General features: G+C 40.0%; 2 protein-coding genes and 1 non-coding gene across 7 annotated transcripts in view; 1 reads left to right on the top strand and 2 right to left on the bottom strand.

The window, feature by feature from the left end:
* Nucleotides 1-1,663, bottom strand: part of LOC139473755 (coiled-coil domain-containing protein 181-like) — a 30,682-nt gene extending 29,019 nt beyond the window's left edge. For all 5 annotated transcript variants that reach the window (XM_071256491.1, XM_071256494.1, XM_071256495.1 and 2 more), the window contains exon 1: nucleotides 1,575-1,663. The gene's annotated coding sequence lies outside the window, so the exon portion shown is untranslated. The remainder of the gene's footprint in view (nucleotides 1-1,574) is intronic.
* Nucleotides 1,664-4,695: 3,032 nt separating this feature from the next.
* LOC139473741 (peroxiredoxin-2-like) lies at nucleotides 4,696-13,187 on the top strand. The gene is made up of 6 exons (XM_071256467.1): nucleotides 4,696-4,870; nucleotides 7,337-7,454; nucleotides 8,003-8,119; nucleotides 9,571-9,693; nucleotides 11,243-11,408; nucleotides 12,604-13,187. The coding sequence occupies exons 1-6, from the start codon at nucleotides 4,705-4,707 to the stop codon at nucleotides 12,667-12,669; spliced, it is 756 nt and encodes a 251-aa protein (XP_071112568.1). The 5' UTR covers nucleotides 4,696-4,704; the 3' UTR covers nucleotides 12,670-13,187.
* A 5,069-nt stretch (nucleotides 13,188-18,256) lies between these two features.
* Nucleotides 18,257-18,339, bottom strand: Trnal-uaa (transfer RNA leucine (anticodon UAA)). The gene has a single exon. It is a non-coding gene; the product is annotated as a tRNA-Leu (tRNA).
* Between the last annotated feature and the right edge of the window lie 202 nt (nucleotides 18,340-18,541).

Here is an 18,541-nt window from a genome sequence, read left to right as displayed (position 1 = left end):
AGTCTGATACAAGAACAGACAGACAATGCTAATGCACGCCTTTCAGTGTGCTTTACATATTGTTTTGCATAATTATATAGATATGCTACTTACAACTGGGACAGTGGGCTAGATGACAATATAGGGTTACACATCAAAGTGACTGTATTGCTAGCTGTATTGCTAGGCTTTGGTGACAGCATGTGGAGCTGTACAACCAATGTAAACAAGGATAAATACACAAATAGAAATAGCTTTTCACATTTTAGGATATTTGCAAAGAAAGTTAAAAGTTTCACGACACATTTTTATCTAAATGGGTAGTCACGTAGAAAACAGATGAAAAACATAAGCAATGTCTTGAATGGACTGTGTAAGATGTGACTATGTGTCAGGTACCAGTCTGGAACTCTGGGAAGAAGAGTGAAGTAATTGACTTCATACGACCGAAGCATTAATATTGTATTCTAGGCTTAAACAAACACTGGCTCCAAATCCAAACAAGCTGGCAATTAGTCTTTTGTAACTCATTCGTAAGAAACACACAACCTTTCTCTTCAATTTGCATCAAATATAAACATGACTAAATGCAGTTATTCTGCGCAGCACTTGTGTGAAACTCTATTGTTTTGATCTTAGAATAGAATTCAGCATGAACTATAGGTGTGAAGTCACACTTATTATTTCATGCATTATTTAAATACAACCAGAACCGTCAATGTATTGGCCGTTTAAAATCATAATGTAATGGTTCAAAATATTTTCCTGCCCCAAATTGGCATACTTAGAAATCATATTCTTTTGACAAAAATAACTTGTGATGATGTTAATGATATGAAGCCAGTAATCAATGTACCAGTACTGGACAAACACATGGTAAATGAACCTATATACATGCTCATAGTACAGCACAGTTTATAGGCTAAACCTGGGAATTAAGACCTTGAAATGTGTATCTTAAATTAAACTTCAATCACAGTCTGCTGGACAAGCTGACATAGAGGACTGTAGTGACGATAAAGATTCTGCTTTGTCCGTCCATGATATCGCCTTAATTATGATACTTATGAAGTAATGGCAACACTTGATGCCAAATACATTTTTTATCTACCCTAACAACTGAATCAACAGAACCATCATATTATATTTGAACCAAGGAGATGGAATGGCTGCATCAAAGTATAAAAGGAATTCAAAGAACAGATTGGGCACACTTGTCAGTTTTACAAGAAAACGGTCTTTGTGGGTCATCATGATTAAAAAGGTGACACGACATGTTTGAATCAGTTCACAAACATGTTTAGCGTGATAGAAAATTAAGACTTCTGTTAGAATTGGATTATTCTATAAATGCACACAAGTTAATTAAGGAACATGCTTTCATTATCAAACAGTACATGGACAGAATGAACATTTACACGGACTAAATCATTTATGTGACCACCTCCTGTGTTCCCTGCGACAGTCAAAAAGGAAGATATTGGATGTAAATGTTTGACCTTTTCTTCTTGAAGCTAGACTTGTTATTTTATGAAAATCTATCATTTCTTAACAAACTATGTGTCGATGTTGACAAATGAACCCAATATACTCACGGTTGTCGCCATCAGTGATCTTCCACCGCAATCTAATCCCTTAGAGCATGCAATGATCCGCCATTAGTTGTTTTGTTGTCGGTACCTTGGAAATGTCAGCGATACCAAGTGAAGCTGCGCGCACATGCCGTATTTTCGTATCCCGAATAACATACTGTTAGTTAAACAACTACTTGTTGTGGGTAGACGAGCTATGCGACTTTTGATGCTCAGAACTGTCAGGAAAATAAAATAGATTCTATCAGTTATATAGAAGCGAAATTGCTAGATGTTTGTCTGGCCCAGTGTCGATTATTACAGAATATTCGCATCTGGCGTAAAGTAACACTCACTCACTCACTTCAACAGGATTAGATCTATATCATTCTAACCAAAGTATTCCTTTGGATGCCATGTCATCTAGTCAATGTTCAATAGTTAATTTGTACAATTGCGTGGCCAATAATATCAATTCTAACTTGGGATATGAATTGTGTTCATATGCCGGAAGAGCAGGAAGATTGCTGATGAGGCGGTGTAAAACAACATTCACTATAAACAGCGATATTCAGCTTAAGCAGCACTCTCGATACACTGTGTAATTTGAGGGGAGTTGAAAAATTAAGCATGCTTTGAAAAAGTTCATATGACTGAAAAAAGATACTTTTCACAATTTGGACCAAAATGTTGCAAAAAGGAAGCTCTGTTCATTTAGGATCAGTTCTCAATTGTTTCAATATGAGCACGTCCTTGACTCGTCTCATTAAATAAGATCTTCCCATATGCGTCAAGTTATACTGACTCGGAGTTAGGGTGAGTGAGTAAGTTTAACGCTGCTTTGAACAATATTTCAGTTATAACTCGGCGTGTTAGCTTGGTGTGGGAGGAAAGCTCAAAGTGATTATTTAAATAGGGCTGGGCCGAGTCCAAATTTACTACCCGGGTACCCGACCCCCTATTACCCGACCCTACCCGGGTACCCACTGCAAGTTTCAAGAGTTGGGTACAAAATGTCTTATTGGTAATTGTTTTACCGCAGCCCTGGCTAAAACTATTTAGATAAATGTATCAAACAATCAGATCATGCGTTCACTGAAGTTTACTGAAGCTTTATCTTTACTCAAACATATACAAGTCAAAAGGAATGTGTGCATCGTCAGAAAGAAATGCGAACATTAGCGACTCGTAGTGTAACCACTGAGCTATAGTGAGTTTATGTCATTAAAGAATATATCACGTGACTAACCACGGGTCCGGATAGTCCTGTGGGTACCCGGGTCCTACTCAGGACCCACCCGACCCGAGTACCCGAGTTACCCGTCCCAACCCTCTTTATTAAGGTCTTGGACGTATACCACTTTTGTGAAACCCATAAGCACAGGTATGGTGCCGACAAACCATGAAACATAATTCGGGCGAACCCAGAATCAAACCCACGATCACTGGTTTCTGACACGCCAAAGGGACGTAACTCTGTATAACGAAAGCCGGCGCCTTCTTAGAGTAAATGGCCTGTTATTTATGAGGTTGGTCCCTGACCAGGCAGATATCGTACAGATATATATGTCACAACAGTACAATCATTTAGTGAAAACTTCATCTTGAGTCATTGCCTTTTCATTCACATTGATTGGTCGTGTATCTAAAATTCAAAAGTTTATGAAAGCGTTGATGATAATCGTTAATCGTTGCAATACATTTCATAATATGTTTTTTCAAATGTGTCCCTAACATTAAATTTGGTATATTTTACCAGCGTTTCGTTGTCTATCGCACTACATTAAAAAAACAGATTCACGGTTTAGGTGGGACATGATATTCGCAAAAAAATCGCAATCATTTTGTTTACGTTACTTGCCCTTTAACCTCTGTACTTACACGATTATTATATACAACTGCTATTCTAAATTCAAACCAACATATACTAAAGCCTACAAAAAATCATTAAATGATAAGCAGTTAAATGTGTACAATTTTACAAATAAGTTCACCCCACTTCTGGAAAACACAACTTCATAACAATCATAACTTTCCGTACATGCATTTTTTTACCTGTTAGTATCTGATATATAATGACATGTGAAAAAAGTCTTCATTGCATATATAACAGACACTCCTGAACAGGCCCACGTGCAGGTTAATTGACTTTCCGATGCCCGAATAGACTAACATTTAGTCTCTGAAATCTTATACTACACAATATCCTTCTTGACTCTAAAAATAAAAACAAATTCCCTATGCTGATTTCAGAGCTAGCTTTAGCTGGCTAGACTTGCTTTTGTATACATTTCTAGATTTTTTTTTTCCATAAAATAAATATATTCCACGGTCATGGTGCAGGACTAATGCCCGAGAAGCAGCCCTGGAAATTTAGTTGCAATGTCCAATTACTATGTCTATAGCTAGACTGCAATTCGGCTCCCGACGGTGGAGCCCAGCTCCACGCAGCTACTGATATTCGGACACACTTTCATCATCTTTGACCACCTATATCAGTCTTATCTCAATTTACTTTCATATCTGGTGTTCTGAAATACTCTTGTGTGACGTATAACTAGTTAGCATTATTGAAGCCTCATTCATACTTGCATCAGAATACATAAATATGACCTTTCTGTAAATAGTATGTAAATTTATTTAATTTCTCTCCTGGGACAAACTTACTGTTACTATCTGTTGATGAAATTGGACAGCCAGTTTTGTATTAGTCAGTGAGTGAAATAAATGTATTTTTGTTTATAATATCAAACGGGGCGGTCGGGTAGCCTCGTGGTTAAAGCGTTCGCTCGTCACGCCGAAGACCCGGGTTCGAATCCCGACATGGGTAAAATGTGTGAAGCCCATTTGTGGTGTCCCCCGCCGTGATATTGCTGGAATATTGCTAAAAGCGGCGTAAAACCATACTCACTCACTCACTATAATATCAAACCATACCGTACGTTATTGTGTTCGATTCGTCGTAGGATAGTAGCATACGATTACAACTCTATTCCATTCATGTTCTTTTTATAAAATAGTGTACTCATCCATTATAATAACATTTACATTGAATTTAACAGTTCACATATTCTACAAATCGAATATATTTTTTATTCGCAACTACTATAATATCGACCTGAGTAGCTCTGCTGATTGCATCAACGTAGGCAAGATGGCGGGAGCAACAACGTGTGTGTTTTTTAGCGTGAGCCTGGCTCTGTGTTTTGCGGTTGCTTTCTCGGCTGAGGAAGCATGTATGTCATATGCAGGGGGGCATGTGTATCCACAGGAAACCAGACGCACTACAGGCCATGCCACTCACTGGAGTCAAGTTGTCAGTAAGTTGAAATGATGAGGCGTTCGCCGGCCCAGGTAGGCCTAGGAGGAAGTCATGTGCGTAACGACGCACGCCGTCACAGCTGAATAGCTTACAGTGCGGTATTGCGGGCGATCAGGTCTTTTCAGTTTTACATCAATATTTTATGTAGATTCACCTCAGCAACGAATTTTATTCCGAGCCAGTAATTGGTCACCAGTAAATAAATAAAGACAACAATATGTTCGTTATGGTGAACCTGATACTGAATATGTATACTGGTTCAAGGATGATGCTATGTTCTTACTAGAAGGAAATCTCATAGTGATCAAATATTTTGGAGGTTGTTATTTTCGTTTGAAAACAGAATTGATAAATTTGTTGGTTATGTCGTTTTTAGAATAGATTTCTACTTTCTTGAAATTTTATTAAGATACTGTGAATATTCAGAAATTTGTCAATTATTTTGCAAGTCACCATCATCATAACCAGCGATTTGAGTTTTGGAACGTTTTTGTATTCAATGCTTCCAAACCAAATACTAAGTTTAACATTGCTACAAAGTAATATCATTTAAGTTAAACCAAAATTGGGAAAGTTGTTATTTTAAAATTGAATTTTTGAATTATTAGCAACCTTTATTGAGAACATGGAACCAACTTTTGGCAAAAATATGCCAAGATTAATCTCTGATACTGGTACAAATACAAGTTACAGCCACCAGCTGTGGCCATTGTTACCTTACATATCATGGATCTGTATGTACCATGTCTATTGAGTATTGCTAGCGCTCGTGGACATGTTGGAGACCGATATCTCTTAATTTCAGCTGTCATTGTCGGCTTAGTGTAATAACTGCAAATCAAAGGCAATTAATCTCAGCTGGATACTTTGATGCGTGTAAAACTGCTTGATAATGCTGCAACATATGTGTCACTGTATTAAAGTTTATTGATATATTTTGTTCAAAAATGTTTTAATTACAAAACCAGTGAAAACAACCATTGTGTTATGGATTTGATGGGTAAGAATTAGTATCTGTAGACTGTTATTGTTGGACATCTCACATGTAGCAGGGTTCGACTTAGCTATGTATAACATGCACAAGTACCATCTATCATGTCTATTACTGAAAATGCAACTTAATAATATGTCTACATGCACTAAGTGCATGTCAAAAAGAAGTTGTGTCAGACTGAACCTTACTTTTGTCAACAAAAGATTGATCTTTAATAACTCAATACCTCTATTATTTATTTACCATACTACATCTTGTCATGTCATGCTTTCTTAGGCTGGAGGTCTTCACTCTGTGGGAACTTCAAGGTTATGTACGTGCAGGTTCCGATTACGTTTCACTCCAATGCATCCCTGGCAGCAGATGTGCTTTAATAAATTTATGAGACTAGGGTAAAACCTGGTTCAGTTTGGTGCAACATGGTTTTTATGTCAACATGCACCTGATGCATGTCAGATCAAGTTCCTTAAATCTAGCCCTGTGAAGCAACCATCGAAATTCACGCTATTCAGCTAGCCAGAGACTTCTTAATTGTGTTGAGGATGAGTGACAATCCAATGACTGACTAGTAACTGTTGAGGGCTATAATTCAGTGAGGACGAGTGACAATCCAATGACTGACTAGTAGCTGTTGAGGGCTATAATTCAGTGGATGAGTGACAATCCAATGACTGACTAGTAGCTGTTGAGGGCTATAATTCAGTGGATGAGTGACAATCCAATGACTGACTAGTAGCTGTTGAGGGCTATAATTCAGTGGATGAGTGACAATCCAATGACTGACTAGTAGCTGTTGAGGGCTATAATTCAGTGGATGAGTGACAATCCAATGACTGACTAGTAGCTGTTGAGGGCTATAATTCAGTGAGGACTAGTGACAATCCAATGACTGACTAGTAGCTGTTGAGGGCTATAATTCAGTGGACTAGTGACAATCCAGTGACTGACTAGTAGCTGTTGAGGGCTATAATTCAGTGGATGAGTGACAATCCAATGACTGACTAGTAGCTGTTGAGGGCTATAATTCAGTGAGGACTAGTGACAATCCAATGACTGACTAGTAGCTGTTGAGGGCTATAATTCAGTGGATGAGTGACAATCCAATGACTGACTAGTAGCTGTTGAGGGCTATAATTCAGTGAGGACAAGTTAAAAAATGTTTTTTATAGTCCTCTAATTTCCAAGGCTGTTTAGGTAATTGTTTTAACTGTCTAAGCATTGTTTTCTCATCAACGCCCATAGATGCAGGTTGTAATTTTGTCGTCCCTATCCATAGTCCAAAAGGGGCGTTGGGTAGTCTAGTGGTTAAAGCGTTTGCTATGAGATACGATGACATGGATCAACCAAGTCAGTGAGTCTGACCACTGGACCCTGTACGACAAGCATGGGTTGCTGAAGACCAATTCTAACCCAGATATTTTTCATGTTTGTTAACTGATGCAGCTGAGATGTTGATGTGTTTGTTTCCAGTCTCAAAGCCGGCTCCTGACTGGAACGGTACGGCTGTGATCAAGGGGGAGTTTAAGGACATCAAACTCTCCGACTACAAGGGGAAATACCTCGTCTTCTTTTTCTACCCACTTGACTTGTAAGTTCCCGTCTGTGTAATACTTAGCCACCATATTCTTGTATAATCAGAAACCAGATTGATAAGAGTACATAACAATCACTGTTTGAAATGATTTTGTTTAAGCGGTGTTAAACCATACTCACGCACTCACTCACATCATATTATAGTGTCAGTTCAATATGTGCAGGGATGTAACTTGTGCAACAATTACTAGCCTGAATACAGCTAGCATATGGAGACAACCCCCAGGAAGCCTGACACTCTGACTTTAGACAGACTGACTCTGCCAAGTTGCATCCTTGAAGTCTTCCACCAAGATCGGGGTGGGGGTAGTGCTTAAAGCATTCGCTCGTTTTGCCAAATACCTGGGTTGATTCCCCACATGAGTACAATGTGTGAAGCCGATTTCTGGTGTCCCCCACCATGATATTGCTGGATATTGCTAAAAGTGGTGTTAAAAACTCCACCAAAATCGATGTAAGTACATTGCCATGTATGGAGCTAAGTATGTTTATAAACATGTGCAGTGTTACAGCTTGTTTGACTCTTTGTCTTCTCTGTGACAGCACGTTCGTGTGTCCAACTGAGATCATCGCCTTCAGTGACCGGGTAGCCGAGTTCAGGAAGATTAACACGGAAGTGGTAGCATGCTCGGTGGACTCGCAGTTCACTCACCTGGCCTGGTATGTAACATCATGCTGATGCTGTGAAGGAGATCAGGCAGCATCGGACTTTCATTTCAGGCTGGGGCAGGCTTTCCAAGCTGTCAGCTTGTTTCCCTTCCCCTCATGGGCACTCCCATGTCAGAATAGGTTTCCCATACTCCACAGGGGTGACTTAGCATTACTCCACAGGCTAATTTGCATATCATGTGACCAGACTTTTCTCTTGTTTGTAAACAAACATGCTTATTCTGAAATCAGAACCGACTAGCCTAATGCAAGCCTTTCGGTGTGCTTTACATATTGTTTTTCATTATTATATAGATGTGCTACTATGTGCTACAGCTGCAAAAATGACAATATATTGCTTGGCAGTATATCTTTATACATCACAGTGGTCATATCACTAGCGACCTGTGAAGATCCGGGGTAGAATAGGTCTTCAGCAACCCATGCTTGCCGTAAATGGCGACCATGCTTGTCGTAAAAGGCGACTAACGGGATCGGGTGGTCAGGCTCGCTGACTTGGTTGATGCATGTCATTGATCCCAATTGCGTGGATCGATGTTCATGATATCAATCACTGGACTGTCTGGACCAGACTCGATTATTTACCGACCGCCTTCATATAGCTGGAATATTGCTGAATGCGGCGTTTAACAACAAATAAACAAACAAACAAATCATATCACTAGCTCTCCGTAGGGCTTCGATGACGGCACGTGGAGCGGTACGACCAATGTAAACAAAGGATAACAACACACATGGAAATAGTTTTCCACGTTTTAGGGTATTTTCTCAATGAAAGTCAACCATTCTATGACATAGGTTTATCTAAAAGTGAAGACTCGTCAAAAATGAAACCCCTGCAATATCTTGAATGGACTGTGTAAGAATTGATGAATTGTCACATGGCGCTGGCCTGTGTGGCAGGGGTACTATGCTGGCCACATGGAACTGGCTGAGATGGGATTTGGGTACTGGTAATATGCCCTGAAGATGTTGGCAGCTGCTTGTGTTATCAACCACTGATTTGCTTGCCCAGACCTGCCCAGAAGTATTACATAGCCTTCATAAGGCTTAAATACTGTTGGGCGGTCGGGTAGCCTAGTCGTTAAAGCGTCCGCTCGTCGCACCGTAGACCCGGGTTCGATTCCTGACATGGGTACAATTTCTGAAGCCCATTTCTGGTGTCCCCGCCGTGATATTGCTGGAATACTACTAAAAGCAGCGTAAAATGTCACTCACTCACTCACTTAAATACTTTTAATTCAATCAATCACACACGTCATGCTCGCATTCACAAAACTAAGAACTAAACTCTGCCATTATTTTATAGTGAGGGAACATATACATGTATTCGGTTGAATCAATTTGATTTCAAGTACTTTTTGTATTATATTTAAATTCTGACTAGTCAGGAACAAGTAACTGTGTTTGCTGATTGATATAAGGGAGATAACTCTGTTCAGGATCAACACTCCCCGTGACCAGGGCGGCTTGGGCGCCATCAACATTCCACTTCTCTCAGACATCACACATGACATCTCCAAGGCTTACGGTGTCTACTTGGAGGATCTTGGTCACACACTAAGGCAAGTGACTACACTGGATCGGTTATCTCTAGGTGTCTGGTGAGAACAGATAGACCAGTCGTCACCTAAGGTGCTGCTAGAAATAAGTTCAAGCAGAAATGTTTTCATTTCTCTGTTGCCCTTTAAAGTTTAGAAATGTCACTGTCAACATCAAGCATTCGGAAGGTTGAAAGACATTTTTATTATGAATGTTTACAGGATCTAAACAGTGTCTTCCGAAATCATAAATATCAAGACGAGTTGAGAATACCTTCATCAATGAGTCTTGATACATTTAAGTTTGGAAAGCACAAGGGCGAGATTATATTTATCATCCCAAATCATTTTTCCTACTTTTTTCGTTTGGAAACAGTAATGACCAGTGTCTTGAGTGTAAATAGTGCACACAACCTTTGACGTGTTGACGCTGCAATAATACATTTGTCCTCTGCATGAGTCTGTTTTTGGTTTCCCTGGCCATGATTCTACTGAAATAGTCCCAAAACTCATGTCCTGAAACCTGTGTATTCCTGACTGTCCCAAACCTGTGTAGTCCTGACTGTCCCAAACCTGTGTAGTCCTGACTGTCCCAAACCTGTGTATTCCTGACTGTCCCAAACCTGTGTATTCCTGACTGTCCCAAACCTGTGTATTCCTCACTGTCCCAAACCTGTGTATTCCTCACTGTCCCAAACCTGTGTAGTCCTGACTGTCCCAAACCTGTGTATTCCTCACTGTCCCAAACCTGTGTAGTCCTGAATGTCCCAAACCTGTGTATTCCTCACTGTCCCAAACCTGTGTATTCCTCACTGTCCCAAACCTGTGTATTCCTCACTGTCCCAAACCTGTGTATTCCTCACTGTCCCAAACCTGTGTAGTCCTGAATGTCCCAAACCTGTGTATTCCTCACTGTCCCAAACCTGTGTATTCCTCACTGTCCCAAACCTGTGTATTCCTCACTGTCCCAAACCTGTGTAGTCCTGAATGTCCCAAACCTGTGTATTCCTCACTGTCCCAAACCTGTGTATTCCTCACTGTCCCAAACCTGTGTAGTCCTGAATGTCCCAAACCTGTGTATTCCTCACTGTCCCAAACCTGTGTATTCCTCACTGTCCCAAACCTGTGTATTCCTCACTGTCCCAAACCTGTGTATTCCTCACTGTCCCAAACCTGTGTAGTCCTGAATGTCCCAAACCTGTGTATTCCTCACTGTCCCAAACCTGTGTATTCCTCACTGTCCCAAACCTGTGTATTCCTCACTGTCCCAAACCTGTGTATTCCTCACTGTCCCAAACCTGTGTAGTCCTGAATGTCCCAAACCTGTGTATTCCTCACTGTCCCAAACCTGTGTAGTCCTCACTGTCCCAAACCTGTGTATTCCTCACTGTCCCAAACTTGGGTAGTCCTGACTGTCCCAAACCTGAGTAGTCCTGACTGTCCCAAACCTGTGTAGTCCTGACTGTCCCAAACCTGTGTTGTCCTGACTGTCCTGAAACCTGTGTATTCCTCACTGTCCCCAAACCTGTGTTGTCCTGACTGTCAATAAAGTCAGACCAACATGTTATTTCAGAGGCCTGTTCATCATTGACAACAAGGGAGTCCTGCGCCAGATCACCATGAATGATCTCCCTGTGGGTCGGTCTGTGGACGAGACCATTCGGCTAGTTCAGGCCTTCCAGTACACAGACAAACATGGAGAAGTGTGCCCCGCAGGCTGGAAGCCAGGCAGTGATACGGTCAGTACAGCAGTGTGGGACATATTGGGTAATGCAAGCATGTAACTATAGCGATTGGGGAAGGGAGGTAATCCTGCAGGAAGCCAGGCAGTGATACGGTCAGTACAGCAGTGTGGGACATATTTGGTAATGCAAGCATGTAACTATAGCGATTGGGGAAGGGAGGTAATCCTGCAGGAAGCCAGGCAGTGATACGGTCAGTACAGCAGTGTGGGACATATTGGGTAATGCAAGCATGTAACTATAGCGATTGGGGAAGGGAGGTAATCCTGCAGGAAGCCAGGCAGTGATACGGTCAGTATAGCAGTGTGGGACATATTGGGTAATGCAAGCATGTAACTATAGCGATTGGGGAAGGGAGGTAATCCTGCAGGAAGCCAGGTAGTGATACGGTCAGTACAGCAGTGTGGGACATATTGGGTAATGCAAGCATGTAACTATAGCGATTGGGGAAGGGAGGTAATCCTGCAGGAAGCCAGGCAGTGATACGGTCAGTACAGCAGTGTGGGACATATTGGGTAATGCAAGCATGTAACTATAGCGATTGGGGAAGGGAGGTAATCCTGCAGGAAGCCAGGTAGTGATACGGTCAGTACAGCAGTGTGGGACTTATTGGGTAATGCAAGCATGTAACTATAGCGATTGGGGAAGGGAGGTAATCCTGCAGGAAACCAGGCAGTGATACGGTCAGTGCAGCAGTATAGGAATAATATGAACATGTAACTATAGCGATTGGGGAAGGGTAATCCTTGGAGCCAGACTAATTGTTTGGAACTGATGATTTGTATGAACATGATGAAGGAATTATGTTGATTTGAAGTCTTGCAGTGCCAGTCTTTCCTTTGCTGGGGATTCTAAAATCTTTCAAATTGTGAATCTGTAAATGTCTGAAAATTTGAAGACAACTCGTATCGAGGAGTTCTGGTCAATTGCTACTTTCTAGTATTTATTTCTGGTATTGAAATATATAAAATGTCAACGCCAATAAATTATTAGTCTCAATTGTCTGCTGAACCCAATTCAATAGTGCGTAAAAGGCAAAATCCTGATGAAAAATAAATTAATGGATCGCTGAAAATTAGTGATGACACCATGTGTTTGCAAAAAGGGAAGGCACGTCCTGCTCAACCGGTAGAACCCACCACTCACACAATTTGTGCACACATTTCAGTTTTGTTTGTTTCTTCTTTTACAGATCATCCCAAATCCAAAAGAGTCCCAGAAATATTTCAGTAAACAGAAAACTTCCGATGAGCTATAAACAATGCGTCTTTAGATTTTATTTTTAGTCTCTTTCTCTTTCTGTTCATCTCATTTTGTATCAGTGTCCGGGAGCATGGGAAGGTATGAGTGTAATTTATCATCTGACTGTCACAATAAAGACAATTGAGAGGCCAAGAATAACACTTGTGTTTCCTGCAGCACTGCAACATCATGTCCATTATCTACGTAACCATGGCAACAGTGAAATTTGTTATTGATATTTTTTCGAAAATGTTTGTTATTTGTGTGTTTTATGTGGAGTTTTATCCATCAGCGGTTGGAAGTAGTCCAATTAGTGCCAGTGAAGCAATATGTTTACTGTAGGAAGTTGTTGACAAATAATTTATTTCCTTGTGCGTACAATGCCCTTGTGAAGTCAGCTTCAGTTCATACTCTGTGGGACTTACTATGCAACATATTGCAATACTTAACTTTGCTGAATAAATTTTTGAAATAAGAAAGTCTGTCAGTTTGTATGGTGAAGGGAAACACAAGTTGTTCAAGGTTTTTTCATGGTACTGAACAGAGCTGCCTTGTTATTTGTCTCCATGAAGCATGTGTCACCTTTGGCAAGTGACTTTGTTGAAAATATGCTGTGGGGTAGGGTAGCCTAGTGGTTAAAGCGTTCACTTGTCACACTGAAGACCCGGGTTTGATTCCCCTCATGGGCACAATATGTGAAGCTCATTTTCTGGTGTCCCCCACCACGATATTGCTGGAATATTGCTAAAAGCGGTGTAAAACCATACTCACTCACTCACTCACTCCCTCCCTTGAAATATGGCTCTGTTCACCCAGTAATGGGTGGGTACCCGGTAGGATGAGATGGTGACTGTTAAACTTCTTGTCCTCACATGCAACTTGAGTTGTATACTCCCCAGGGAGCAGAGAATGAAATTGAGTGGACATTGACAGGGAGAATAAAGAATTGAATTGAATATGGCACACTATGAATTGACCCGTGAAGATCCGGGATGGAATAGGTCTTCAGCAACCCATGCTTGCTGTTAAAGGTGACTATGCTTGTCGTACAAGGCGAGTAACGGGGTCGGGTGGTCAGGCTCGCGGACTTGGTGGATGCATTCATCGTATCCCAATGGCGTGGATTGATGCTCACGATGTCAATCACTGAACTGTCTGGTCCAGACTCGATTATTTACAGATGGCCCTCATATAGCTGGAATATTGCTGAGTGCGGCGTTAAACAACCAACCAACCAACCACTTTGTGCATTCCTCCCACATTAAGCTGACACGCCACAATATAACTGGAATACTGGTCAAAGCGAAATTAAACCCAACTCACTCACTCAGATTCCAAATTCAAATATACAGAGAACCTCCTTGGTCAGCAGTGCTGAGAGAGGCGTTAAACAACAAACAAACCAAACCACTATAAATGCAAGCATATGCGCACAGACCTGTAAGACCTGACTAAGGAGTATCTGATGGTCGCAGTGTATCACCATACCCTGCTTGCTGTGCATGCTATCATCCATTTTGTCTACCGGGCCTAGAAGTTGCAGGAATTTAGGCGGAATATTGCTGACTGAACTATGCAAATCTATAAAATATAATGTGTACAAAAGTTGCATCACCCAGAATCATTTAGGATAGATTTTCCAGTGGAAAATATTTCATAATGATTCTATGATATTTGTGCACAATTGATAAAATTTGGCATTCAACTTGATCAGTAATAATCAGTATTAATTGAATAAACTTCAAGTAGAAAACTGATCCCCCGTGAACAGTGTTTTGACTCTGATCAAAATTTGTCAGTAAACAAATCTGCCGGTCCTGTTGGATCTCTACTAGACCAGTGGAGCTGACCAAAAAGGGTTTTAAATGCTATTATGTACTTCATTCTGATTCTACAAGTTCAATGTTTACGCCATCGAGGCAAGGGAGTTAACTGACTTAGTTTCCACCCTTGCCGAACCAGGCTGGTATTATGAAGTTTACAGTTTGGCTGGACTAATGAGTCTATGCATAGTCCAATCAAAATTGCGCAATGAAAATGGTGCAGAATGGCACACTTCACCATGAGACCCATGAAGATCCGGGGTAGAATAGGTCTTCAGGGTAGAATAGGTCTTCAGCAACCCATGCTTGCTGTAAAAAGTCGACTGCTTGCCGTAACAGGCGACTAACAGGATCGGGTGGTCAGGCTTGCTAACTTGGTTGATGCATGTCATCGATCCCAATGGTGTGGATTGATGCTCATGATATCAATCATTGGATTGTCTGGTCCAGACTTGATTATTTACAGACTGCCGTCATTTAGCTGGAATATTGTTGAGTGCGGCATTAAACAACAAATAAACAAACAAAAAACATTTCACCATAGGCAACACAATATCAGTTTTCTTTGTATGCAGTCTTAGCAGAGAAACATTTGAGGTGAAATTCTGAAAATTAAACTATGATGACTAAATTGCTATTATGTACTGATATCTGACTGCATATTCATTCATATTCAGAATTGTTTATATCTGGAAATATGTTTTGATACTCTGATTAAACTTTGGGTTTTGGCTTGTGAAGTGCTATACTGGTATTATGCCTGACTCCGAATCCAGGTCTACATCCTTGATTTACTACCAGCTCACTGTTCAGCCTTATTCAATTAATACTGATTATTACACATGTTCATAGTTTTTGTACAATAAGTGTTAATTGACACAATAAGTGTTAATTGACACATTCAAGTCAATCTTCAGATATTGTAATAAGGTAATATAATAATCTTGCTCATTATTAAGTTAGTAATAAGGGTTCTTAATTATTTCTGCACCCAAACCTTTAAACAGAAATCTGTGGATTAAGAGCTTATATATAACCATGGCCTGACTTAGCTACATTCAAAATATATGGTAATATGTTATCAAATTTGTCATGATTGTTTTTATTCAATTATCAACTGTTTGGCTGTGAAATAGCTTAGTAATACTTCTGTCAACATAGATACATGGCTCAAATAGAACACCTTGGAATACATCACAATACACAATATTTGGAACTTTTTATAAAATCACCTCATCAAGATATTTCTTTTCCTTTTACCATGTTTACAATAGTCTAGCAATATCAAATGCAGGTCTGTTGCAAGTCTGGCTGATTGTTTGAATAAATGGTGGAAAAGCCCATGAGAAGCTAAGATGTGTGACTACAGGTCCACCTTCATGCAGCAAGTACGTGACCCTACACGTGCCGGGGGACGTGCGTCCAGGTGGTAGTGGAATGTCGCGGTTCAATCCCCGGCCGCGTCATACCAAAAGACTTTGAAAGATAGTACTTATCAACCTGTCTGGCGCTCGGATAAAACAAGGACTGGTCGGCACAGCAATAGTACACAGGTTACTCTTTATGTGAAAGGCAGAGGGTTAATTACTCCAAAGACGTGTATAGATTACTCGCACACATTATTGTAAATCTAAACACACTGAAGTTAGTAATTAATTTAATTAAGACATAACTAGGCATAGGTGAAATTATGATATAAAAAATGTTTGGAACAACATAAGTATTGAAACAGTTCGCATATTTTCGACTGCATTGTTCTCTTCAGTAGGTCAACATCGAATCTTCCCGAGACAAGGGAGGTAACTGGACGTTTGAAGTCTGTTAATAATGGTAGGTTAGTAACCCTCGGTCATCTTACAAGAGGCTGTAAAAAAACGGAAACGGAAAACGAAATGATTAAAATTACCCATACAGCAATACCTTATTTGTTTGATGTATACGTGAAATGCTTGATATTTGTGCAAAACCTCCAAATGCAGTACAAGAATATTTGAGAACCATACTCTTGAAACAAAATTTAACATACTTACGTTTGCACTTTAGAGTGAGAAGGTATAAACTGATTTATCTTACTTAAAGAAATATTGAAACGTTTTTAGGTTGGCACTGGACACAAACCTTAACCTCGGTTGAAGCCAGTAAAAACCCAACAACTGAAAGTTTACTTCCTGAATTGCGAAAGGCACCCGTTCAGCAGTTGCTATATCTGCAAAGTTGTGTGAAACACACTGAACCGTTTATTTTAAGTCCAATCGTTGCAAGATCTCAAGATTAATAATATCATGATTACCAAATAATTGTCTGATTGTTATGCTAAGTTTTACAATGATATAGGGGCCTGATCTTGGCCAGCTTATGAGTTAAGCGAACCCGGAAGCAAAGATGCCTTTTTTAACCTGCTGTAAACCAACGCAACGGAGAGATCTCGAGGAGCGACATTTGAAACTTTTTTGAAAGAAAAGCTTGATACAAATCAACGAATAACGCCGGGTCAGTTAACCAAAATAAATATATGAACAACGTCCTGTAAGTCAATTAACACAGCCTTGTGACATCAGGACAACATTTACCAGGTCAACTTGAGAGAGAGAGACTCACGTTACATCATTTTTAATACATAATATTCATACTGTTAAAAGTGATGTCAAGCCTATAAATATAAGCCAGTGTACACTTCTAAACGCGTATTTACAATAAATGTCAACATTGAAACATAACACGATAAAATAACAGATTATGATACTACTACACATTAGTTAAAGTATTTTTAGATATGATTACCTGTATATGACCATGTGTGTCATACTGATTTTACGCAACGAGTCTCAGAATTCGTAAACTCACTATGACACACATGCGAGTGTAATAATTTCGTTAATACCCATGATTTTCTTCACCCTTTAGAAGAATGCACTGTTCCCGATCTCCGTCTTAGAAATCCACAATTGTCGAAAAACATCAACAATCTTGATGACGTCGTTTCTGGTGTGTCGTCATTCCAACCTTGTGTCACAATAAGATTCCAATTGACGTCATCAATGCCGTCCGGATGACGTTAACAGTACACTGGTGTGTTGAAGTAATATTTGCTCTGGGGCACATACGATTTTTATGAACTATTTCTAACTCTATGGGTAATAAACATAAACATATTGTACAACGGCCGCCTATTGTTATTGGAAGCAGTTGTATATTAATACAACTTTAGTGGCTGTAAGGATCCCTCTAATTATTGTAAATGACTTGTAGATAGCAAACAAAAACAAAACCCAAGGCTTCTTCAAAAATAGACCCCATGTATATAACACATTTCACGTTAAACCGAACGATAATAAAACAAACTTTGAACAAATTGACAACGCATGTACTTCCCATGGAATTACGCCCCACAGTCCACAATTATCATCCCCAAAGACTCTAGTCGCTTCAGGTAACAAGGGAATACGCTCACTGACACCTTGTCCAGAGACCTGAAGAATAAGTGACCCACGTGCACTGTCGGAAAATAACATGTAGCATGCTGGTCTTGTTGAATCTATCGTTCTAATAAACGTCTCAGGACCACCGACATATTTCATATCCAAATGACTCAAGATTTTTTTCCAAAATTAATCCATATTCATCTAAGGTGTAAACTCATTTTTGAAACATTAAGAAACAAACAATACTGAAAGTTTTACCGATTGATAAGTGTTGATCCGAAATCATGTAAGTTTGTTGAAGTCTCGTCTAAAATGAATGTGACAATATGACCGTATTTATTACGAACAAAATACTAGCTAGCACGGGTGGGGTTCGAACCCACGCGGACTAACGTCCATTGGATCTTAAGTCCAACGCCTTAACCACTCGGCCACCGTGCTTCCGGTTCATGTGAAAGACATTTTGTGCTTTTCCTTTCAATAACGATGTACCCAGGCAGACGTATTTAATTATTATCATTACTACAAAAGGAATATCTTCGTGTGGGTATAGAAAACCTGTATTGTTAACCTTTTTGAAAATTCAGCGACTTTTATTTGAAACCTGCTCGGTTTTCGTCATTTTATTAAAACTCTTCACAGC

This window comes from Haliotis cracherodii, unplaced genomic scaffold (assembly GCF_022045235.1).
Source record: "Haliotis cracherodii isolate W230 unplaced genomic scaffold, xgHalCrac1.p SCAF_3, whole genome shotgun sequence".
Taxonomy (NCBI): Eukaryota; Metazoa; Mollusca; class Gastropoda; order Lepetellida; family Haliotidae; genus Haliotis; species Haliotis cracherodii.
The sequence above is the reverse complement of the archived record's forward strand: the minus strand, read 5'-3'. Positions and strand labels throughout refer to the sequence as shown.